Source organism: Protopterus annectens, chromosome 4.part0 (genome assembly GCF_019279795.1).
Source record: "Protopterus annectens isolate FY-2018-M chromosome 4.part0, PAN1.0, whole genome shotgun sequence".
Taxonomy (NCBI): Eukaryota; Metazoa; Chordata; order Ceratodontiformes; family Protopteridae; genus Protopterus; species Protopterus annectens.
In genome coordinates, this window is record NC_056733.1 from 1,980,247,411 (window position 1) to 1,980,270,547 (window position 23,137).

General features: G+C 39.1%; 1 protein-coding gene across 3 annotated transcripts in view; it reads right to left on the bottom strand.

Annotated features, from left to right (window-relative positions):
- Positions 1–17,070, bottom strand: part of RNF130 (ring finger protein 130) — a 2,389,441-nt gene extending 2,372,371 nt beyond the window's left edge. The window contains exon 1 of one of the 3 annotated variants that reach the window (XM_044069596.1): positions 16,572–17,070. In XM_044069596.1, the coding sequence (XP_043925531.1) occupies positions 16,572–16,815 (244 nt within the window). In that variant the 5' untranslated portion in view covers positions 16,816–17,070. The remainder of the gene's footprint in view (positions 1–16,571) is intronic. The other 2 variants (XM_044069594.1, XM_044069595.1) reach the window with 2 other exon arrangements.
- Positions 17,071–23,137: the final 6,067 nt, after the last annotated feature.

Sequence of the window (23,137 nt, forward strand, 5' to 3'; positions counted from 1 at the left end):
CACGGAAGGCACACACATGCACGCACTCACGCCTAAGGCCAATTTTAGTGTGTCGTTGTTCCAATATTAGTGACTATTATAGGTTTATAGGTTCATTATGAACCTATCATGATGAACAAAAAAAGTCAGCCAGTTTCATGAAGCACAGAGGCAAAGATCTGGACAATACAGCTAAACAGTGGACACTTTTTGGATAGTTGGGCAATACATTTGGTAACCTGAGACCTAGTACATTAGAAGGTATCATTACAATAATTGGTATTCCTCTTTTAGTTGTTTTAATATTTTCTGTTCTAATGGCGGTGATTACAAAATGCTTAATCTTAACTGCACACGCAATGACACTTATAAAAATAGCAAATGATAAAAAATCACTAAATATGATAAATATTACAATGCTGAAGCATATTTAATCAAATTAAGAAAAATCAAAATGTAATTTTGGATGACACTCATAGTACCAGAGGGCAGACTGTCATGGAAGGTTATTAAGTCTCATGTTTATTCTTCATAAAATGTATATTAACTTGTAGCTTCTTCACAAATGAGTCAAATAAAATATTTATAATATGTTTATGTCAAAAGGAAAATGAAAATTACATGCAAGATTATACAAGATATAGTTTCCCATAAGTAGTAGCTTTATATTTCAAGTGTCTCACAATTGTATCCTCTCGGTACTGACAGATAGCTGAAGGCAAATTAAGTGCTGAAGGAGAAGAGTTAAGGAATGTTATGTTTAAAAGTGTCAGACACCCATGAAAACTAGATTAAGCAACAGTATGCTCTAGCCTTCTCATGCTGTAGGTGGACTGGATACTCCAAATTGGCCCTAGGCGTGAGTGCGTGCGTGTGTGTGCCTTCCATGGAAGGTTGGCCACCGGGCTGGCAACTCGACACCGTACAACTCCACTGCCAATCATGAGTGGACAGGTGATCCGCTGTGGCGACCCCTAACCGGGAAAAGCCAAAAGAAGAAGAAGAAAATGCTCTGGCCTTCTCAGGCTGGGGAACAAGTCTTTGCAAGGATGTCTGTGACATATAGTGTGTACTGGTACCAAATGTGAAAAAGTTGCAAGCCAATAAATCTTAAGCACAGTTAGTCTGTGTTTTAAAAAGGCATATTGTCAGGGGTTCATGTGAAGCTTTAACATAGGATCACAAGAACAGAAATATTTCATACTTTTATTATTTGTTAAAAATTATGTTACTTCAAAATTCTGCATGCAAGAAATTGATAAGAAAAATATGCAAATAAGGTATTTTCCTCTATTCTTTGAAACTGATCTGAAAATTTTAATAGGCAGTCTCCCATCGCTTTTTATGTAATAAACAAGTACTTTGCACATCCTGAAGTGCTATTCTTGACTCAAGACTAAAAGGTAAAACTCTCTGTTAATTATTTCTGAACTTTAACAATACCAGCATGCGAGTGTGTTGCTCTTTATTGCAGTTAGCCTGTTTCAAAACATGTACACCTGTAGGTTAGACACTGAAAAGACATTTTACAATACCAGCATGCGAGTGTGTTGCTCTTTATTGCAGTTAGCCTGTTTCAAAACATGTACACCTGTAGGTTAGACACTGAAAAGACATTTTTTGAACATATGGAAGTTTTTAATTTCCTGGATTTCCTGAGCAAAGGAATTCTAGGCTGCTGGTGCTAAAATTGGACAATGCTTTTTCTCCTGTAGTATTACTAAGGGATGACCTTACCCATGTTGTGGCATTGTCAGAACTTGATTGAAGAGAATATCCATATTCTCTTTGGTGTAATTTTTTGGCTAGAGATGGGCAGTGAAATAGTCTGGTAATTTCAAAGTTAAACAGTTTTAGAAATGGGGAAAAACACTGAACTGCTTTACATCCCAGTTTGCTATTTATCTAGTTGGGTAACAGCAGTGACTAATATTACAATGCAATTTAAGTAGTACTTTGGCTCTGCTGGTTGAAGCTGGTACTGGATAGTACACAAAGATAATACGACTTAATTTTGTTTTTCCATTTACAGTTGCCAACACATCAGTGTGAAGCTTGTGTTCAAATACAACAAAACATTAAAGAAATAAGATATGCTGGGATAGCAACTATTACTTCATAAAACCATAAATGTGTAAGTGTGGTATGACAAGACTGCACCAGGTGCTTTTGAATAACTGTGTGGTGCAGTTTTCCAAGATGGCCGCACACAGATCAACAGCTTAACGTCAGCTCTCTCATTGTGAAAAAAAGAAACTGAACAACAAGGGCCAGGAACTCTCTCACTTTTAGTAAATCCAGTTACTGGCTAGTAAGTACTTGCCTGGATGCCAGCAAAGAAGAAACTAAGGCAACATGAAAGAAAATCAACTAGAAAAGGAGAAGAGAAAACACTGACTGGAAAAAATCCCGCAGCTGTTCAGTAAAAAAGCAGTTCAAGCTCCAGCTTTGGTTCAAGACATGCCTTCCAGTCATCTAGAGTAAAAAATAAGTCAAATGTGCTCAGAGCTGATTAAAATAAACAAAACACTGAAGGAGTATATCAACTCAAATAACAAAAGGCTGGAAAAAATATACAGATAGGTTGATAACACTGCAAAAATCAATATGTCAAAATGAAGAAAAGGCTGGCTGAGCATGAGACTGCTCAAGAAGAGATGTTTCAAAAAATGGTAGAATTTAGAGGACAGAGCACCATAGGGAAAAATATTTTCTGCTGTACCACAGAAACTAGAAGGAGCACACTGTAATAATTTTATGAAGGTGCAAAATAGTAACTGGACTGGTATTACACAGCAGGTTCTGTTTGTTGAAAGGACACATTGTGTGTGTGCTCCAAACCCGGCCAACAGAAGCAGCCAACACCTGTATTAGTAAAGATGCAACTGTACCAACAGAAAGAGCTGATCCTGAGAAAACTATGGCAAAAGACAAAGTATTAAAAGTTGGAAACAGCAGAGTGGTTGCAGAAAATGATTATTCACTGCATACTATGCAGAAGACAAATGTTTTCCAGGAATCAGAGAATGTCGAGAGGCAGGTGTGAGATTTAAGCTGCTGTATCCTGCTGTTTTCATAATATTTTTTTCCTGGATGATCAAAGTCATTTTTTGATGCAAAATAGGTTACGGAAAATCCAAACGTTTATCCATCAAAAAGTGAGCAATCAAGTGGAAGGGGACTCTGCTTCTCATTCTTCTAATAAAAAAATATATGGAGAAACCATGCCAGTGAAACTTTTTCCATTGTTCCAAAGGAAAATGCTTCAGAGACACAAAAAAGCAGTGGAGTTGACTAGAAGAATCAGGAAAATCTCGGAATTGAACTGGAGTCTTGTGTTGGGAGACGGAGATGAAAGGAAAAAGACCAGCAACACGGAAATTAGTTAATAAATGTGAGATTATAAAGCCTCAATTGCACTTGTGAAACACGGCTGTACAAGAAAAACTGGAAAGAGTGGACTTGTGTGGACTTTGCTAAACTTCTGAGCAACTGAAAGGCATTTTCCTCACTTCATGACATTACTGTTTGCAAGGACACTAAGGAGAAAGGGAGAGAAAGGAAAAGGGTAACTGCAAGTAAAACAATTTCTGTTCTTAACAGAATTTCTGTAAAACTTCATAATACAAACTGCATGTTTTATAGTAAAACAATTTTAGTTACTACTGTGTGTGATGAAGATACTAAAGTAAACAGATACACTTATGCAAAAAGAGAAAAAAGGCTGGACAAAAGCATGTTTAAATTAATAGGCTGTATTTGTGGGCTGTTGAGGTGGGAGACGGGTTGCAAAACAGATCATAATGTAAGTAGACCCAATATATTTTCTTTTCCTTTTGCATAGGTGAATATCTGGATTAAGACCCTTAGCTCGACCTAATAACAAGTTTTAAGTAGAAATAAGCAATAGGTTCATAGGTAGGTACTAGACTATCTGCCCGAAGGCATTTATAAGCCTAGCCAGAATGTGTTGGATTTTGCCGCCCCCTTAGATTAGTTCCCTGTGTCTCTGTCCAGCACAGCCACTGAAGTGATCCCCGGGGTAAACTTTTTGTTCTCCATCCATTTGTCAAGGTTTCTCTTGAAGAGGGTTAGCGAGGAGCTCTGCCTAATGTAGAATGGAATCTTGTTCCAAAGCATGGGAAGTCTCTGGGACAGGAATCGATCCCTCCAGCACGTTCTATTTATTGTTGTGGTGAGGTTTAGATCTCTAGAGCATGTGGCTCGAGGGGATAAGATTTTCTTTAGGTGGAGCATGTCCATCAATTCTGGGTTGGACATGGCCTTGTATGTCAGGCAGAGTGATCCTCTTGGTGAGGTACTTCTGTGGTCTTTCCAGCTGTTGCAGGTGTCTTGTAAGGTACATCCCAAATGGGGCGTTGTACAATTTGATGGGTCTGATGAGTGATGAGTAGAGGGGCACAATGACCTGTTTTGATCTGGATGCAAACCCTTTTGTGATTAGGTGGGCCACATAGAAGGATTTTTTAACCACCTTGGCAATGTGATTATCAAAGGAGAGATTACTATCTACTTGGGTCCCCAGATCCCTTATTACGTTTTCCGTATTTAGGGGACTACCACCTATGTGGTAGTTTGTGAGTACTTTGTTATTTTCAAAGGGAATAACTATGCACTTTTTGGCATTTAGATTGAGGCCATGATTTTGATACCAGATATCTGTCTCAGTGAGACCCTTTTGGAGGGTGTCTGTGTCAGCCGGTGAGTCAATTATAGCCCGTAGTTTACAATCATCTGTGAACTTGGTCAGCCGCAGTCCTCCTGTACTTGTCTGTACCTCTAAGAAGTATATGCCGAACAGGAGGGGTCCTAGGACTGAGCCCTGGGGAATGCCACTTGTAACCGGTTTAGAGTCAGACCTTATCCTGCAACTCTCACCATGTGGGTTCTGTCCGTGAGCCAAATGGCAACCCATCTTGTGACATAGAGGTTTATGTTCAGGCTGGTGAGCTTGTCTATAATACCAGAATGGGGAATGGTGTCGAAGGCTTTTGCGAGGTCTAGGTAGGCTGTGTGTACTACCTTTCCCTCGTCAATAGCCTTGGTAACTGTCTCAAAGAAGTCCACCAAGTTTAGGAGGCATGATCTGCCCTTAACAAACCCAAACTGGGTAGGGTCCAGTGTTTGGAGGTTCCCAATGTCTTTGTTAATGAGTTCCATAATGATGCGCTCCATAGCCTTGCAGACCAAGCTAGTCAGGCTTATAGTGAGATAGTTCGCGGGGTCTGATGTGGCTCCACCTTTGTGGAGCGGAATAACCGTTGCTGTGCACCACTCTATGGGTACGTTGCCTGTGGAGAGGCTGAGTTTGAACAGTGTGTTTAGGTGAGGGATTAGTTCGTCTTTGAGCTCGTGTAGGAAGCAGCCTGGGACACCATCTGGTCCCATTGATGCTGTGTTTTTGGCTTTGTTGAGAGCTATTTTAACCTGCGTGTCTGTGATTTCAGGGGCTCTACATTCTTCTGGTATGGTTATGGGCCCTTTTGGGGGTGAGAGGGGGTGAAGTTTGCACTGAACCTGTCTGCCAGGATGTTGGCAATATCGGTCGGTTCAGTGAATTTTGTGCCATTCTGCACTAACTCCGAGCAGATCTGAGAATTGCCACTTAGATTCTTGACATAGCTAAAGAATGCCTTGTGGTTATCTTTGGAGTCCTTGGCTAAAGAATGCCTTGTGGTTATCTTTGGAGTCCTTGGCAAGTTTTCTTTCAAAGTTCGCCTTGGACGATTTTATGAGGGATCGTAGTTTCTTGCTGATAATGATCAGGGATGTCTTCCCTTCTTGGGATTTTACTCTTTTCTGTACTAGCTTCCTCCTTCTACTGTATAGCTTGTTTATGGCAGGGGTCCACCAGACTGGTTTCCTTTTCTTGGAGGAGTGAGTCTTGGTTTTGCTTGGGATAGCACTATCCATGCATTTCTGCAGGTGCCCGTAGAATGCATTAGTAAAGGATTTTGCAGCTTGGCCAGCATTATCCTTTAGCATGGGGCCTTTGAAACTTTCCACCTCCATCTTAAGTAACATGAAGTTTGCTTTTGAAAAGTTTTTCACGTTGATTTCCTTGTCTGGGGGTGGGGGCGGAATGTGGATATCCAAAGTGATTTGTTTATGGTCAGATCTAACCAGCGAGGGGGTGACCTCCGGTATGGAACACTGGTCGCCCATGTAGGTGATGACCAGGTCCAATATGTTGTCACCTCTGGTGGGAGTGTTGACCATTTGTTCCAAGGCATTTGAGTTTATAAATTCTGGGAAATGTTGGGCAGGGGAGTAAGTACTTGAGTAGTTCTCCCAGTTAATGTTTGGGTAGTTGAAATCACCCAATATTAGGGTGTTTGGTAGGATCTTTATGTTACCCACTGTTTCCAAAAATGCGGAATGGGGGGCCTGGGACATGGTGGGTGATCTGTAGCAAGCTACAATTTGAATTGCAGTTTTGCCTGTTGTTAGTTGCACGTGGATAATCTCTGAAGCATCCTGCTGTGCCACTAAACTGGAGGTGTGGGTATCCTTGATGAATATGGACACTCCCCCACCTTTTGTATTTCGGTCCGGGTTCTGTGGCCAAAATGTATGGTATGAGTTGTAGCCTGGTACTGCTAGGGTGCTCTCTGGAGCCTTAAACCAGTTTTCTGTTACTGCACATATATCGATTTGCTCCATACTGAGGAGTGCCTCGAGTGCGCGCATTTTGAGATTTAGACTTCTGACACTGAGTAGTAGTACCCTCAGATTTTTGTTTCTTGTGCTATTTACGGCGGTGGGTTTGTCTTTTGAGCCTTGCATAAAAATGGCACTATTGGGGTGGCAAGAGCATTGGCCAGTATTCGAAAGCCTAAGGGTGACAGGTGCACGCCATCTCTAGCGAAGCAGTGTGGCTTGTCACACATGTCATCCCAGGCAGGCAGACACTGGATCCCCTTTGACTGATACCAGAAACTTAGCCAATTGTTGAATTGTTAAATAAGAGAAGACTGAATGTAATTAAAGTTTTACTTTAGCAATAAATGTTTCAGCTGGTTTTTAAAAGCCTGAAGCTGAGGGCTATATTTTTTCTTACATTTCCATGTAGACAAGCAGATTGTACGGCAATAAAAAAAAAAAAAACAAAGCACTGATTTCTTTAAGTCTAAAATTTAATGTTTTTTTGAAAGCATGCAAGTTGTTTTTTACATCTGGGAGGGGAATAAAGATAAAAAAGCACTGGTTAGTGTACGTAGGAGCACTGGTACTGACATGCATCTTAGCATGGATAACCTCAATATTAGGTTACATAAAGGCCTGTGTTTGCAGCTATCAGTTTGGGATAATTGTCCCTATTAGGAGGGTTAAAATTCATTATTTGAATGAATGTACATGTTGTGTGTTTGCATTATGTTAACAGGTTATGAAGGTGATCTGGGGTGTGTTTTTAAGGGTTTTAAATTAAAAGAAAAAGTCTTGCAAAATGTAAAAATAGGCTCAAATGGAGATAAGAAAACTATATAAAGAATCAACCTGCTAAACATTAGTAGGTACATGAATCACAAAAGCTGGAAATAGACATTTAAAAAAGCTGTCACGTAACAGGTGGAAATAATGACTTCTTATCATAATGGTGATACTTTCTATATTATTTTGGAATGTGGACTATTTTACATGTATATACAAAAAGGAAATGTAGTTAATTATATTAAGAAATGCAGAATGCAAATAGCAATGCTACAGAAGACACATTTGAAAATAACTGAGCATGTGAATATAATAATAATAACCTTATTTATTAATCATGTAGGTCTACTGGACAAACAGTCCCTTTCCAGGAGTGACCCAGGAGCACTGTCTGATTAAGTGACTTGCACAAGGTCACGTAGTACACAGAAGCTGATGAACTCAAACCCTGTACCACACGAACTTCAGCTTGCAACATTAACTTCTGCACCAACTATCAGACAAATTTGATAAAGAAATTATTTAAGGATGGATATTCAGTAGAATATCAGGTACGAAGGAAAACAGAAGCACTTAATTGCTACAGTAACTCTAACACTGATAGAAGAGACAAAAAAGATAGTAATGGTAGATTTGTGGCAGTAAGGGGCTACTAGTAAAGAATGAGGATCACACTGGCATGTATTTAAGTAGTAAAGGTCAGAAAGAAAATCTTGTGTCTGTAAAGTAAACAGCTCAGCCATTATGCCAATGGATGCAAAATCTGAATTGTTGAATGCAACACTGGATAACGAACTGTTATTTGGTAAACATTTGAAATGTCAGGACCCACCAAAGTGAGTCCCAAAATATGGAGAGTGAATGGCTGAAAGACTGGACTTACAAATACCAAGTCCAAAATGCCATTCCTTGGAATACTTCCTTTTCTCTGAGGTATGACAATCTTGGAGTTGGTATGTACAAGTTCGGAGGGTGCAGGTGACTTGCTGCCCACATGTGGGGGGGGGGGGGTGCAGGGGCAGCTTGCCCTCTTTGCAAAAAGAAGTTTTAAGGAGAAGTGAGATATTCGAGATTCACTCTTCTCTGGGTTTTGGGTTTTTTTTGTTTGGCTTGTCGGTACTCAGCATTTCGACTGCCAACATTTCAATCAGGAGCCCTGTTATTTGGGCCTTCCTCTGCTAAGGTCCACAAAAGTTTTGATAAAAGGGGGAAGTTAATCCAAGTGGTGTCTCAGATAACTCAATCTCCTATTCCCAAACTTAACAGCAACTTCTCTTAGCCTGCAACCCTTTTATATGAAACAATGCAAACAATCCCAGCAAAAGACAGGCAAACTTTCAGGCAGCAGTAGCATAGAGGTTCAAAAAGGGAAAGAAGGGCCTTCCCAAAGACAATCTGAAAAAGCAGACAGACTGTATCTGCCATCAATCTCATTCATCTCCCTACTCTGGCAACCCAGAAAAGCTTTTCGAAAATCTAGATCTTCACCATTCTTTTGGCAACAGATTACTTAGCACACCTGTGTCCTAAGAATAATTCAAAAAAGTTACAACTGGTAGTAGAACTCCATTCCTCCTTTCCAAGGGATTCTCCCACATCCATCCAATCAAATCTTCCTTTTTCCTCCAATTCTGGATAAAATGCTATCTCAGGTCATGTTGCCTGTTCCACCAGTGAAACAGAAAAAGGATTTTACTCAAAGATATTTCTGGTGCCAAAGAAAGAACTTGGAGACCTTTCCTGGACCTTTCATTCCTAAACCTTCACATCAAAATTTCAAAATTCAAAATGTTATATACAGTCTGTGTTACCTCTCGTTACTCCTCAAAGGTTCCTGTTTAAAGCGTCTAGTGCCCATAACAGTCCATTGCAGGTTATGGGGCATTTGTATTTTCCATATGTTTGTATGTGTTTTCAAGTGACCCTAGAAAATGTTTCTGTTATTCCATCCCACAAGACAGTATTTCTAGGTTGTCTCTTAAGATTAAAAAAAGGTCTGGAGGACAGATGTTTTCTCATGTTCCTACATGCATTTTCACTGATGCAGGGAGTTCTTTTAAAGATTCAAAATAACTCTCAAAAGATTGCTGTGGTAATTCCCTTTTGGTCCGGGCAACAGTGGTTCTATCTTCTTTTGAAAGCGGCCAAAGGTAATTACCAAAACCTACTCCCAGGATGGACATACTCATCACAAGGCAGGGGCTTAATGATCCACTCCAACCTAAAAATTCTTCAAATCCCAGCCTGGATGATAGAATTCTAATAACTTTTAGGCACCTTTTCTCGGAGGACATGCAGCAAGTGTTAAATAAGGCTAAAACAGCTGGTAGTAAAAAATCATATGTGGCTAAATTGGTGCCATACTTTAAACCAAGATCTGCTTAAGGCTCAATCATCCTTTGATTCTTCAGTATCTGTGTGGGTTATCATCAGCTGGCCTTTCTTATTCATCATAAAGATTCACCTGTTAGCCATTTCTGTTTGTTTGCCTTCGGATCCTCCAGTTTCTTTAACACAAGTAAAGTAGTTTCTGAAAGACGTTTTACATATCCATCCACCTATGTAGCAAGTGGTTCCTCCTTGGGATGTTAACTTTGTTCTTGAAAACTTTAAATTTTTCCCTTTTGAACCAGCTCTCAAGGCTGATTTGAAATTCTTGTCATAGAAAACAATGTTAATCATTGCTTTGACTCCTGCAAGAAAGAGTATCTGAGTTGCCAGCTCTTCAACCCTTTCTCATCTTTCATAATGATATGGTATCTTTGAGAGACAGCCCTTCCTTTAAACCAGTTCTTTTATCTCTCTGTTTTCCTTCTAGAACCAACAATAAGGAAAAGAGAGAGAGAGAGAAAGAATTATATACACTGGACATCAACAGACTACTTAAGATAACAGATACATTTATATGAAAAATGACTTCTAGAATTCTAATCAAGTGTTTATTTCTTTTGAAGATAAAAAAAAGACATTCAGTGTCAACATAGACTATACCCAAATAGTTGTCTCATGCCATTTAGTTTTTGCTCTACTATGGCTGTGGCTAGTTCTACAGCTTTTTTGCATAGGGATGGACTCCTGGAAACATTCTTTATGCAGCAACTTTATCTTTTACTCATATGTTTGCAAAGCACTGCACAACTTGCTTTCTCTAAGGCCAGAGCAGGCTTTGCTACAGCCATCTTCCAAGAGCTGCTAAGCTTTCATCCTTCCTCATTCCTTTATTTCTGAGCTTTGGTATTTATCCCATATAGTTTAGTAGCATAGGTTACTGCAACAGTGATCTAATGATGAACATAGTACACGAATAAGAAAATCTACCATAAGAGTAGATGATTGAATAGATTACTGTTACAGCACAGATACCATCTCTCTCTTTTTTTTTTTTTAAAGCCAGTCTGGGATCTGTAGCTCCCTTATTCTCCTTGCACATATTTTGTTGGCAGGGTTCTAGCTTCCCTTGTTTCTGAGGAAAGAAAGCTCTAATTTTTGGCACCCATACATCTGTTTTTATACTAATACTAGCTCACCATCAAGCTCTAACAATCGTACAGGCAAGTGGAAGGTGTCCTAAAGATCCCTAAAGATTGAGAAGCTAGCCAGGTGTCCAGTATTTGGCAGGGTACATCCCATATAGCTTATAATACTGCAACAGTGATCTATTTGAAATTCTACTCTTATGGTAAGTTTACCTACAGAACTGTACCTGCCCACACACACACACACACACACACACACACACACACACACACACACACACACACACACACACATTATCTCACCATTTACTGCTGATATCCACAGATAATTCAGGTTTGTGAACACCTTTTTTTTCCTTTAGAAAAAAATATGTGAAATCTCTGTATCCTGTCTTGCAGCTAGTGCAAAGGATTAAGACTATGTGCTGCTTCATTTGTTCCAGGATTTGATTATCTAAGCCACCACTTGCCTGAGGACTCTTGAGCAAATCAATTAACTAGACAGTGCTCCAGGACTGTCGTTAAAAGGTCCATGAAGATCAGTGAGTTTTACCCTGGCTAACAAGTATACAAATAAATTCAAATATACATATACACACAGAGTGTTACTGAGATCTTTTACTAACAGCCAAAAAATGTGATGGTGTAGAAAGTCACTGTACCACTGCTTTCTCTCTGTGTCTACACTGAATGGTGGGAGGTAACACTTCCCTTCCTGCAAGGATGTTGCCTAACTTGTGCCACATACAAAGCTATGTCAAACCCAGAGCTGTTGGACATGCTCCACTTAAAGAAATCCCGATCCCACCGAGCTACACGCTCTAGGGACCTAAACCTTGTCACCACAATAAACAGAACATGCTGGAGGGATAGATTCCTGTCCCAGAGACTTCCCATACTCTGGAAGAAACTACCTATCTATATCAAACAACGCTCCTCATTAGCACTCTTCAAGAAAAATCTTGATGAGTGGATGGGAAGATAGGAAATTCATCCCAGGATCGCTTCTGTGGCTCTACTCGACAGGGGCACAGGAAAATAATTTTCATGGGTGTCGAAAGCCAGGGTACCTTTTTGGCTAGGCTTATATAGGCCCTAGGGCCAATAGCCTAGTACCTACCTATGAACCTAATCAATCCCTCATAGGGAAGTCAGTCTCTAGTCTTCAGTCCAACTGCCCTCTTGGCCTCTTCCCATTCTTTGACCCTTCCTTCTCTAATTATTTGTTCCCAAAACCCTGGTTCCTTTGCCAGCTTCCAACAGTAAATGCAATCCCCCTCTTGCCTATTCTCTATACCCTTAATTCCAGTCATCCCTATTGGCAGAATCTCCTTTCTGCATTTTTGTGTTGAGTTAGTTCTTAGTATACTTTCTGCTACTGTATGAGTAAATGAGTATACCATTCTGTATGACTGTTGTATCCTTAAGGATGTGGATCCCAATCCAGCTCTCTCATTTCTTGAATTTCCCCCTGCTTCATCATCATTCCTTTCTACTTTGAATTGTAGCTTTCTACTTGTTTTACATATAAGAACCTTAACTGTGTAGCTCTTAAATATCCCTTCAAATCAGGTAATCCTAACCCACCTTGCTCTATTGGAAGGATCAACTTATCCCACTTAAACATTACATAGCCATCAGACATTGTGACAACAACTGCTGGGTGGGGGTTGACTAGATGAAAATTTAAACAGTCTGTACAGTCACTATCTGGATTTGCAGGACTAGTGTGTACTTGTGAAAAGAAATATGGTCTACTTAACTGGACACCTGATAATGCACAAAGTATTGGCCTAATTGCCATGATTGTCTTATGTGGAGGAACATAGCTGTCTCCTGCTGTTTGCTTATTACTTTGGCTTTGTGGGACTAAGTGAATATGTGAAGCAATGTGTAATATTTTAATGTATGGGAATTGGAACAAAGATGAAACACATTATGAAGTCATCATCTTTTTATCACAATCAAATACCTGAATTGTACATACAGATGGCTACAACTGCTTGGTAGGAGTTGTCTGGATAAAAGTTACCGATCATTTCTCACTCACTGTAACAGTCATCCCTCTCTTTTTTTTGTGAGATAAATGTATCACAGAATACCCAAACCAGAACTTTTGGGGGCTGGGGTTCCCACAAACCAAGGCTGAAAAAAGTATATTTTGACATGGGCTTATGTTCATCTCTGCTCTAAACCTAACCTAGTTTAAATCCAGCCTTGCTGATATATATATATATATATATATATATATATATATATATATATATATATATATATATCTACATACACATAAAGTAGTATTTGTGTTGGGAAGATGAGGGGATGTCAGTACTTCTTTCACATGCCTTCCAAACTTCAGGAGGTGACTATATTATGTGTTGGGCTGTGGACAGTGAGGTCATTATTTCTTTAACTTTCCTCACAAACTTCAGATGGGTACACGGAGGGTCACTCTAGTTTGTATAGGAAAACTATACTATCTAGAAGTAGCAATATGGAGACATTATTGTATTTTTTTATCATTTTCTTCACAATCAAACACCTGATGCATATACAGGTGGCTTTATTTTGCGGGAGAGTATAAGCATGCAGTTTATATATGTCTGACAGTAAATTTGCTGTGTTCCATTTTTTTTTCAGTTTTATCCCAGTCTGACATCAGAATGGTACACAGAAGGTGGCTGTCTTTTGTGGGTAGGGGGTGAGATGGCATATTGTACATAACAATGACAGCAACAACTTGAAATATATGACTTGTGGGCAGTGGGCATTTGGGCCTTTATTTTAATTCCAATTTAAAACCAGAGGGGGATGCACAAAGTGACTACCTATTCCCCAACATGACATATGTATTCTCACAAGCATTTGTTTTCAGTTTATTGTGAACTGGTGTTTCATCAACTCTGAGAATTAAAACTTGAATACAGCTTATTTTAAACCTATAAAAAAATAAGAATACATTTCTTTCTCATGTTCAGGATTTTTATTCAGGCCATCATTGGGTTAAAAAATTGGAAAAAAAGCTCTAGAATGCACCTCATAGGGTTTATACTGCCATATATTTTGTATGCACAGTAGCCCCAGACCCCAGCTTAATTTAGTTACTTTAGTGTAGTCACCGTCAGTTAGGATGTGTTGAAAGGATGCAAGAAAAAGCTAAATTGAAGAATACGACCCAGTTTCTTTCCTTAATCATGATTTTCATCCAGACGATTGTGGGTTGAAAAGGTTGTTTAAACAAAACTCTAAAATGCATCTCAGAACATCTAGAAATTTTAATGCTTATTTCCACGGCAGTTATTACTCTATAGTCTTGGTCAGTTAGGATATGCTGAAAGGAAGCAAAAAAAAAAAAAGCAGTTAAAATGTAAGACTAAATTTATTTCTTTGATCATGCTTTTTGTTCAAGCAATCCCTGGATGAAAAGGCTTAAAAAAACTCTAAAATGGCACCTCAGAGCATCCAGAACCCCTATGGCTTCTGAAACAGCCCACCCCCCTCATTAAAATTTAGATGTTTCCTCCACAGTTATCAGAAAGAAGAAAGAAAGAAAGAAAGATGTTTGCTTAGATGTTGAATGAATGAAAACTTGCAGGGAAAAAAAAATGACGAATTAGACAAAATGTGAAAAAAGGAAGAAAAAAGTAATCTGGATAGTGTGAACAGGCTGAGAAGTGTTGGGCAGTGTGTGAGTATTGGGGGGGGGGGGTTCCATGAAGCCTTTTCGCCTAGGCTACTAGTTTACTTAAGGCCGGCCCTGGATGGGACACACATGTAAGGTTATGGCTCATGACTCACTACAACAGAAAATAATGACACAAACACTGCTTCTTATTGCTGTAGCGCCTATTAGTCCACCTGTCCACAAAATGTAACAAAATCACTTAACTATCCATGCACATGCTTAACTGTTTACTTTTTCACCATATGACTGTAAACATCATGAACACATTATGAACTAATAACTGGTTTGTTAAAATTAGTACACTACCTACCACAGGCAATCATTCTATTAACACCTTTTGACAATGACCAACAAGGTAACACAAGTGGTGTTTTTGTAAAAAATGAAATAATAATAACAACAGAATCATACAAAAACCTTCTACCCAGTCTTTCTGTTTTCCTAACAGTTATGAAAATGAAAGAAGAAACGGCTGATAATACAGTCTGTTCTTATATTTCTTTCTACTAGTATTGTAAACTAAAGTTTAAAATCAACAACTTAATAACAGTTTTTTCATCCTTATTTTTAGGTGCTTTAAGCCCAGACTTTAACTTTTTATTTAACCCTATAAAAATAGATCCCTAGACAATAAATTGTGCAAAGTAAGGCTTTTCTAATTTACTTCATCTTCATATCTATTCATATTAGAGTTCCTTTATTTCTTTGCTACCACATTCATCAATGAATCCACCCTTAAAAACTGTTGAAGCTAGTAAGTGGCCACTTTCATTTTATGAACAAAACTGAAATAAATAACATACTGTTACACTAAACTGAGAAATATTACTTACTGCTAATGTGACTTTACAACCGATGAAGATTCAGACAAGACTGAATTATAATTTTTTAAACTTAACCAGGCATTAAGACTGCGTATAATCTTGTGTTATTAACAACTTGCCTTACAAAATATAAAATAAAACCATTTAATACTCGTGACAAAGTTCAAACAAAACCCTCTAAATATTGAGTGGAACTGCAGTTTTGAAAGAACTAGTATCCCTACCACAGAAGGCAACAATATCAATTAAGAATCAGGTTCTCTATTGCAAAAAGGCATTTTTTTATTAGGTTCCTCGTCCAGTCGTATAAGATGTTTTGAACTGCAAAAATAATTTAAAAAAATGCTTAAACCAGGATGCAATCATCACTTGAGGGACAATATGACATCTAAAAGTTTTCAACTGCACCATTTATTATTTTGCTACAAGACGTGCAGCTCATGGCCCACTACACCAGAAAATAACGAAATGCCTGTTATCTGTGGAAGGGGTCTTAGCCCATCCACAGAGTGACAGCATCACATAACTATACGTACAAATGCTTAATTGTTACTTTTTAGCATACAACATTATGAATATATTATAAGCAACCGTTTTGTTTCGTACAAAAATACATCAAGCAATAACTCTCATTGGTGACAGTCCTACCAAATTAAATTGCAGCGAAAACTCATCGGTTGCATTAAATATCCTGTTAGCACTTGCAGGTGCAATTTCCTAACTGACAAAGCCGAGATATAGCATCAGCAGGGCACGACTGACTCTTACAAGTAACAGCACCTGCATACATTTCCATGTAACGATATACTCGAGCATAATGTATGTTACTTCCCCCAAACAAGCCTGACCGTTCAAAACACTGCTAGAAGACAGCTGCCTTTCTATTACATGTAACACCATAAATAATAGCGAGCAGTGAAATAACCGTATCTTTTCTAAATGTCCAGCACACCCAACACAAACTGTGTTAAAACAGAGTACATTAGAAATCCACAGAAAAACACACAACGAATAGATCACAGCCCAGGCTTGGAACCCACGGAACTCAGAGTTGGGAGGATGCATGGCTTTAACAACAACGATATTTCCGAAACATGCCAACCTTGAGAAAAAATACACAAGACCGGTAACTACATTAATGAAAAATAAACATACCTCCGTGTACAACAACCGGGGCCACGAGCACTCCTTTAACATCCGTTTTTGGTGAGTCGAGCCCATAACGACCCTCATTCACCCTAGTGAGGACCACGGTTTTGCCCCCCTCTGTGGTGCTGGCGTTAAGCACGGCGGTGTAGTACTCCTGGCTATTGTTCTCGGCTCCGCTGAGCTTCACCAAAACAGGTAGTAACAATAAGATCCGCCAAATAATCCAGCTGCCACCACACCACTTCGCCATCGTCTTCCCCGCTTTGGATAGTTTTCGTCAGGCTTGACACATAAACGATTCGGGGCGAAATCCCATTGCCCGACACCAAAGATACAGTAAAAAGCTCCACCGCTAAAGAGGGGCAACTCTCAGCTAATCTACGGAACAACCAAACACAGCCTAGAGGTATGCATTAAAAGTCCACTACCCGAACGAACTGTCAAGAACCCGAGACGTAGGGGCCACAGCAAGAACAGCGACACCTCTTAGGTATGACACCAGGCAACGTCACACGCGCCACTAATGGGTTGCTCTGTTCCCACTTTTGACTTCATCTTGCGCCACCGTGTGGAGGCATTTAAAGTCGCGAAAACGAAAGTGTAGTTTTTATAGTAGTAAAGTAAAGACGTTTGTAATAAATAAAATAAATTTACAACGGCATTTGACACAAACTGAACTGAAAATTAACTTCAGTCAGTGGTATAACTGTAGATTCCAAGCGTCAGGATTTCGCATAGTTTTTTTTACATCGTCCCTTGTAAACATTTTGGTTTTCTGATAAAGTAATGAAGATGAGTCAGTCAGTAATGTCAGCTGTCATACTCGGGAGTTTCATAATCATACTTCTTCAGGAAATGCACTTTGGTGGAAAACTGTTGCTCTATTAAGTTTATTAGCGAATTGGAGTATTATTTACAAATAGTCTATGATTTGGGGCTTTTGTCCCCATATTATTTTGACTGTCTAGAATTCGCGATCGATATGTTATTTAAGTGTTTAATGCTGTATGTAAAGTATACTACTGTATTTTCCCCTCTTTGTTACATTTGATCATACCTCTCATCTACATTTTTGCTTCATGTTTTTGGCCTGTTCCTCTTTACATTTGTGTTTTTGGGCAAGTAATGATTGAATTCACTAAGTAATATTTGAATTTCAGACTCATACCCTTCAGAAAATGAACGCCAAACAGAGTTCATGTTATTTTTACAACGTTCTAAGTTTGAAAGAGCAAAATTTAAAATCTCTTCCTATTTTTTGAGGCTTTGCCCCCACCCCCGTTATTTTAGGCTCCGTCCAGATTTCTTCTGCTAAGAGATTGAGAGGCATGTAATGTTTCACCGATGACCAAACCTGAAATAGGTCTTGTTGGCTTGGTGTTATAGTACTGGTTAACAAAATAAATAAACGCATTTTAAAACGGTTAGTGGAGCAATGGACAGCTTTTGACTTGACGCGGCCATCTCGATTAAAATGAAGAGAAATTCATTTCCGTATACTTGTTTAACACTCTGTTTGAAAGTGTTTACAGTCTTGCTTTCTGAAATAAAAAAATAAAATAGCATCCATGAGAGAGGGGGGAGTAGGGTTACCATCTGTCCCACTTTGCGAGGGACAGTCCCTCTTTTGGCAGTTGTGCCTTGCATAAAAATTGAAAAAAATTGGCAAATGTCCTGAGATTTTAGGACAAAAATATCTCCTATATTTTACGTAATACTTGCATAACACAGTTATTCTGAAACACCTAAATGCTATAAGAAACAGAATAAGGAACTAGAATGCTACAAGAATAAGCTTTTATTTAGGCAAAAAAGTGAATTTCTGTCCTTTGTACTGGCCGTGGGTATGTTTTGCCCTGTAAAATTTGTCGTTTGTACCAAAAGTGTCCCACTTTGGGCATTTGAAAAGGTGGTAACCTTAGCCCGGGGGAGGAAGTTGGTTAGGATGAGGAAGGGGGGCTGTGTAAAGGTAGATGGGTAGCTAGAGGAAGAATTTAAAAAGCCACAGGTAGCCATGCATGATCTCTTTTCAACCACAGAGCAAAACACTCACTCTCCCACCCTTCCTCGTAAAAGCAGGAAAACCTGTAGATAGCAAAAGTTGAGAAGTGGCAAGTGCTGACTGATATGAGTAGGTAGGTGCTTGCTGACCCATAAGGGTGATTGCACTAGGGATCAGGAAGGAATTTCCTGTTTTTTTTTTCCAGTGGGTTTTCAGGTTTTTGCCTTCCCCAGCAAGTAGTAGGGAGGATAAGTAGGTGTCACAGCCATGAAGGGCGGAAGGGCAGACTTGGAAGACTAAAGTTGCAAAGGAATGTGCCTTGCTTGAGGAGGGTGCAGGCTCGGTTGGCTTGGCCCTTCTGTGGGTGGGCCACCCCATGGTGTTGTAGGAAGGCTGGGGGCCAGAGCCTGGGGTCGCACTAGTGCCACTGGTATCTGGCTGAATGGTGACAGAGGACTGTTGTTGATTGGTTGTAGACCCCTTCAGCCATTGGTGTTGCTTGAGCATTTATAGGGACTGCAGTGGCATGTTATGGCCTAGTTGAGTTGACTCTTGGTTGGCATTACTTGGTCTGATTGTTACTGACTTGTGATCTGGCACTGATTTGATACATAATTTGATCTGGCTAGCACAGTAATTTGTTCTATGCAAATGTGTGGTGTGGTTTGTTAAATGATGTGCTTGCTTATTTTCATTCAAAGGCAATATAAACTTCTACATTCCTCTTTTTCTGTAGGGCAATTAACCTGTTGTGAATGTCTCACTAACTAGTCACCAGTCTCTAAACTTAAAACTTTTTCAAAACTGTAAATCAACTTACGTGTCATGTATAAAATGTTATTGCTGACACTAGCATTGTATCTGACAGCATTAACAGCTATGAATTACTCAAAAAATGCAGAAGCATTCTGCTTACCAATCTAGAAGCAACAATTAAGCAAAATCTCAGCATCCTCAAACAGGACACAGATAGGCAACTTTGCTAATCTTCCTAAATTATACCCACTGGCAGCTTTGACCACATGTTCTGTTTAAAAGAGGTATCAGAAGAATCTGCAAAGGCATTATTATTAGTAGTAGTACTGTTATTATTCACGTTAGACAAAAACTTCGGGAGTTAAATTTAGGAGGTTCCACATAGTCATCCTAAGGATAGCAATGGTTATAGTTATATGTATTTGGGAACATGCCCCCCACCAACTTCCAAGGCAGACTTAATACTGCCTTCAGAAAGAGAATTTATTGAAGCCACTAATAAGCAGCCCATTGATTGCCAGAACCTTTGTATTAATTTTCAGTCTTTCTCTGTCCATAGGCATTTTTCCTTAACAGTTTAAGCATTCTGTATCTATTTACACAAGAACATATAATGTTGTTACGTCCTTTATACTTATCTGTTTAATTTTTGATTACCTAGAAATAGTTTAAACTTATCGTGTATTATCTAACTTAGTCTAAGCTAGTATTTTACTTGTTGTACTACGTATACTACTGAACTAGTTATTTCTGTATGTGCAATTTGTTGCTTTTCTCCCCGGCCTCCACTGAAAAAGGACCTGTGTCCAGTTGGACTTTCACAGTAAACAAATGTAAAATAAATAAATAAAATAAGTAAATTCTATAATAATGCCACTTACCCAAAATATTCTTTCACAAGGTTCTAAAAGACTTTGGATCAATTGCAAATCTGTACCCTCTTACTAAAATATCTGACAAAAAAATCTGACATACGCAAGCAGATATTTGACCATAAAAACAACCATGACCTCTTGTGTGACAAAAAGCATAGTTTTCTGTAGATCTTTAGTACAATGACAGTGTAATACACAGTAAGTAGTTTTCTCTTAATATGAACAATGGCCTTTTTACTGATTGAATCTCTGTCAATATGTTCAAGGCATTCATAATATTTAATCATATGCTTTTTTCCTGAGCAAGGTTAGCAGGCCTAACTTTGGGGTAAAAGTATTGACCTGGCTTGGAAACTATTTCAGAAACAGGACATTTTAAGTATATGGAGAAACTTCTGTCAGAGTAGGAGCATTGTTTAGTGAAGTTCGACAATAGTCTATGTGGGTCCTTCCTTTTTTTTCTCTTTTTATGAATTACTTAAGTCATGAATTTCCTTTTCTTAATGTGGTCTATACCTCTCAATTTCTTAAAAGCAAGAAATCTGGACAGAACCAAAAATAATGTGGGGGGGGGGGGGTAACGACCCAAAAAAGGAGCAGATTTTTATATACAACTTTTATAAACTTAAAAAGTTGCTAGAATAGCAGGTTTTGCATAAACATGCATTTTCTGAAGGATATGAAGCCTGTAACTCAATGGATATGAAGCCTGTAACTTAAATGTCTGTCATTATTTAGTGACTTCAATCCTCAATGATTTGCCAGAAATTCACACATTTTCTGAGGAACGTACCAAAAATATGAGACAAAAATCTGGACAGTTGGTATGATGTGGTCATGTAGGTAGAGGACATGCTGTTGATTGAAGCAGACAGTTTAGCTGATGTTCTGTAGCAGAAAATGCAGTACAGTTTTACAAAACTACCATAGGCTCATAGGTGTATACTAGGCTAACAATCACTAGGGCTCTTATAAGCCTAGCTGTGCAACCCAAATGAGGTTCACAAACTGGATTTATATAGAGATGATTTACTGACTGTCTCTGTCTATCAGATACATAGGTGCCAGACCAGGGACTGATGTCTGATTAACTATTCATTGGTCCAAGCTGCATTTAAATAGTGTTAGGGTGGAACTGTATTTCACATAGGGATGAGAAGCCAGCTCCCGGGAATAGGAATATGTCAAAAGCAAAAGTTAGGTCTTTTAATCTAGTAGCTCCAGTAGTTCTGATGCTGTTTGTTTTGTGGATGTGCAAAAGGTTCATCAAGACATGGTCCAGGGATGCCTTGTATACCAGACAGAGATCACCTCTCAGAAGTAAATATGATACAGGGTAAGGAGACAAGGCTTTGAGGTTATCAGTTTAGGACATTTTGTTTACTCCCTGTATTTTTCTTGTAAGGAACGTTGTTGATATTCCAGATGTTGCATGTGTCTGGTTAGGTACATACCAAAGGGGGCATTATACTCTATGATAGGGCTAATGAGGGATGAGTACAGTAGTACAATGACCTCACTCGTCCTAGATGCCATGAGTCTACTTTTAAGTTGAGCAACACAGAAGAATTTTCTTACTACCTTGGACACCTGCTGGTTGAAGGCTAGGTTATTATATACATGAGTTCCCAAATCCCTGACTAGTGAGTCAACTTGTAAGGGTGTTTTATTCATGATGTAGTTACCTGGAACGGCTGACTTCCCAAAAGTTACTATAATGCATTTCTTGGTGTTGAGTTTTAAGCCATGACTTTGGCACCAACCAAGTATTTGTATTAGACTTTCCTGAAAGTCATCTTGGGGAAGATTCAATGATTGCTCCCAGTTTGCAATTATCTGTGAACTTGGTCAGCCAGAGGCCATTGACATTGGCTTTGACCTCCAAAAAATAGATGCCAAAGAGGAGCAGGCCCAGCACAGAGCCCTGAGGGACTCATTGGTGACTGGCCTGTTTGTGGAGGAGGTCTCACCGATCCTAACATCCTGGGTCCTGTCTATCCAGTGTGTTAATAAAGGTGTTTATGCCTAATTTTGTATCATACTGAACCTTCAATAACAAACTAATAATTAACACCAAAATATATGGAACCATGCAGCCTGCCACCCCTCTGAAACTATTCAGTCTACCCCACTGCTAGAAAAGATCCACTTAATAATTCTGTTGCAACTGTATTAGAACAAAAGTATCCGATCTTTGACTCCATCACTTTTGCATCACATATTTTACAACAGTAAATAAAGTGCTTGCAGAGTTAAAACACTTTGCCATAAAATGTGTCATTTATTATCAACAATTGTTCACTATCAAGCTCTAGTCAGGAATCTTCTGATTCTGTAAATTGAGTATGGACTACCAATCATTGCCCTGCAATGTAGCTGAAATACTCCCATGTTGCAATGTATAGAAAACAAAATGCATCATTGTGATATTCTGAAGAAAGTTCTACTGGTTTCCAGATCAGAGCAAAGAGTGAGCACCCTGTTGTTTAAAAATCATCAGACTCAACTATTCCTCACCTTTAAGATCAATGGTATCAATCAGAGAACATGTATATTTTCCGGGTCTATATTATAACATCAAAGTCTTAAAACTTCGAATGTTATAATATCAAACCCTATGCACCGAACACTGAAAATAGCGATGCTGCAGAATATTGAATACTTTCCTAGGGAAAGTATTCAGAGTGCCATTTCTGCAGCTTTGCTATTTCCTCGACTGTGGAGCTAAGGTTATGGACCAGGTTAAGGTAAGTGTGCGAACGAAGGTGAGTGTGCGATAGGGACCTTGGGGTTAGGGAGCGGGTAAGGTGAGTGTGCGATAGGGACTTTAGGGTTAGGGAGCAGGTAAGGTGAGTGTGCGATAGTTAAGGACCTTAGGGTTAGGGAGCGGGTAAGGTGAGTGTGCAATAGTTAGGGACCTTAGGGTTAGGGAGCTGGTA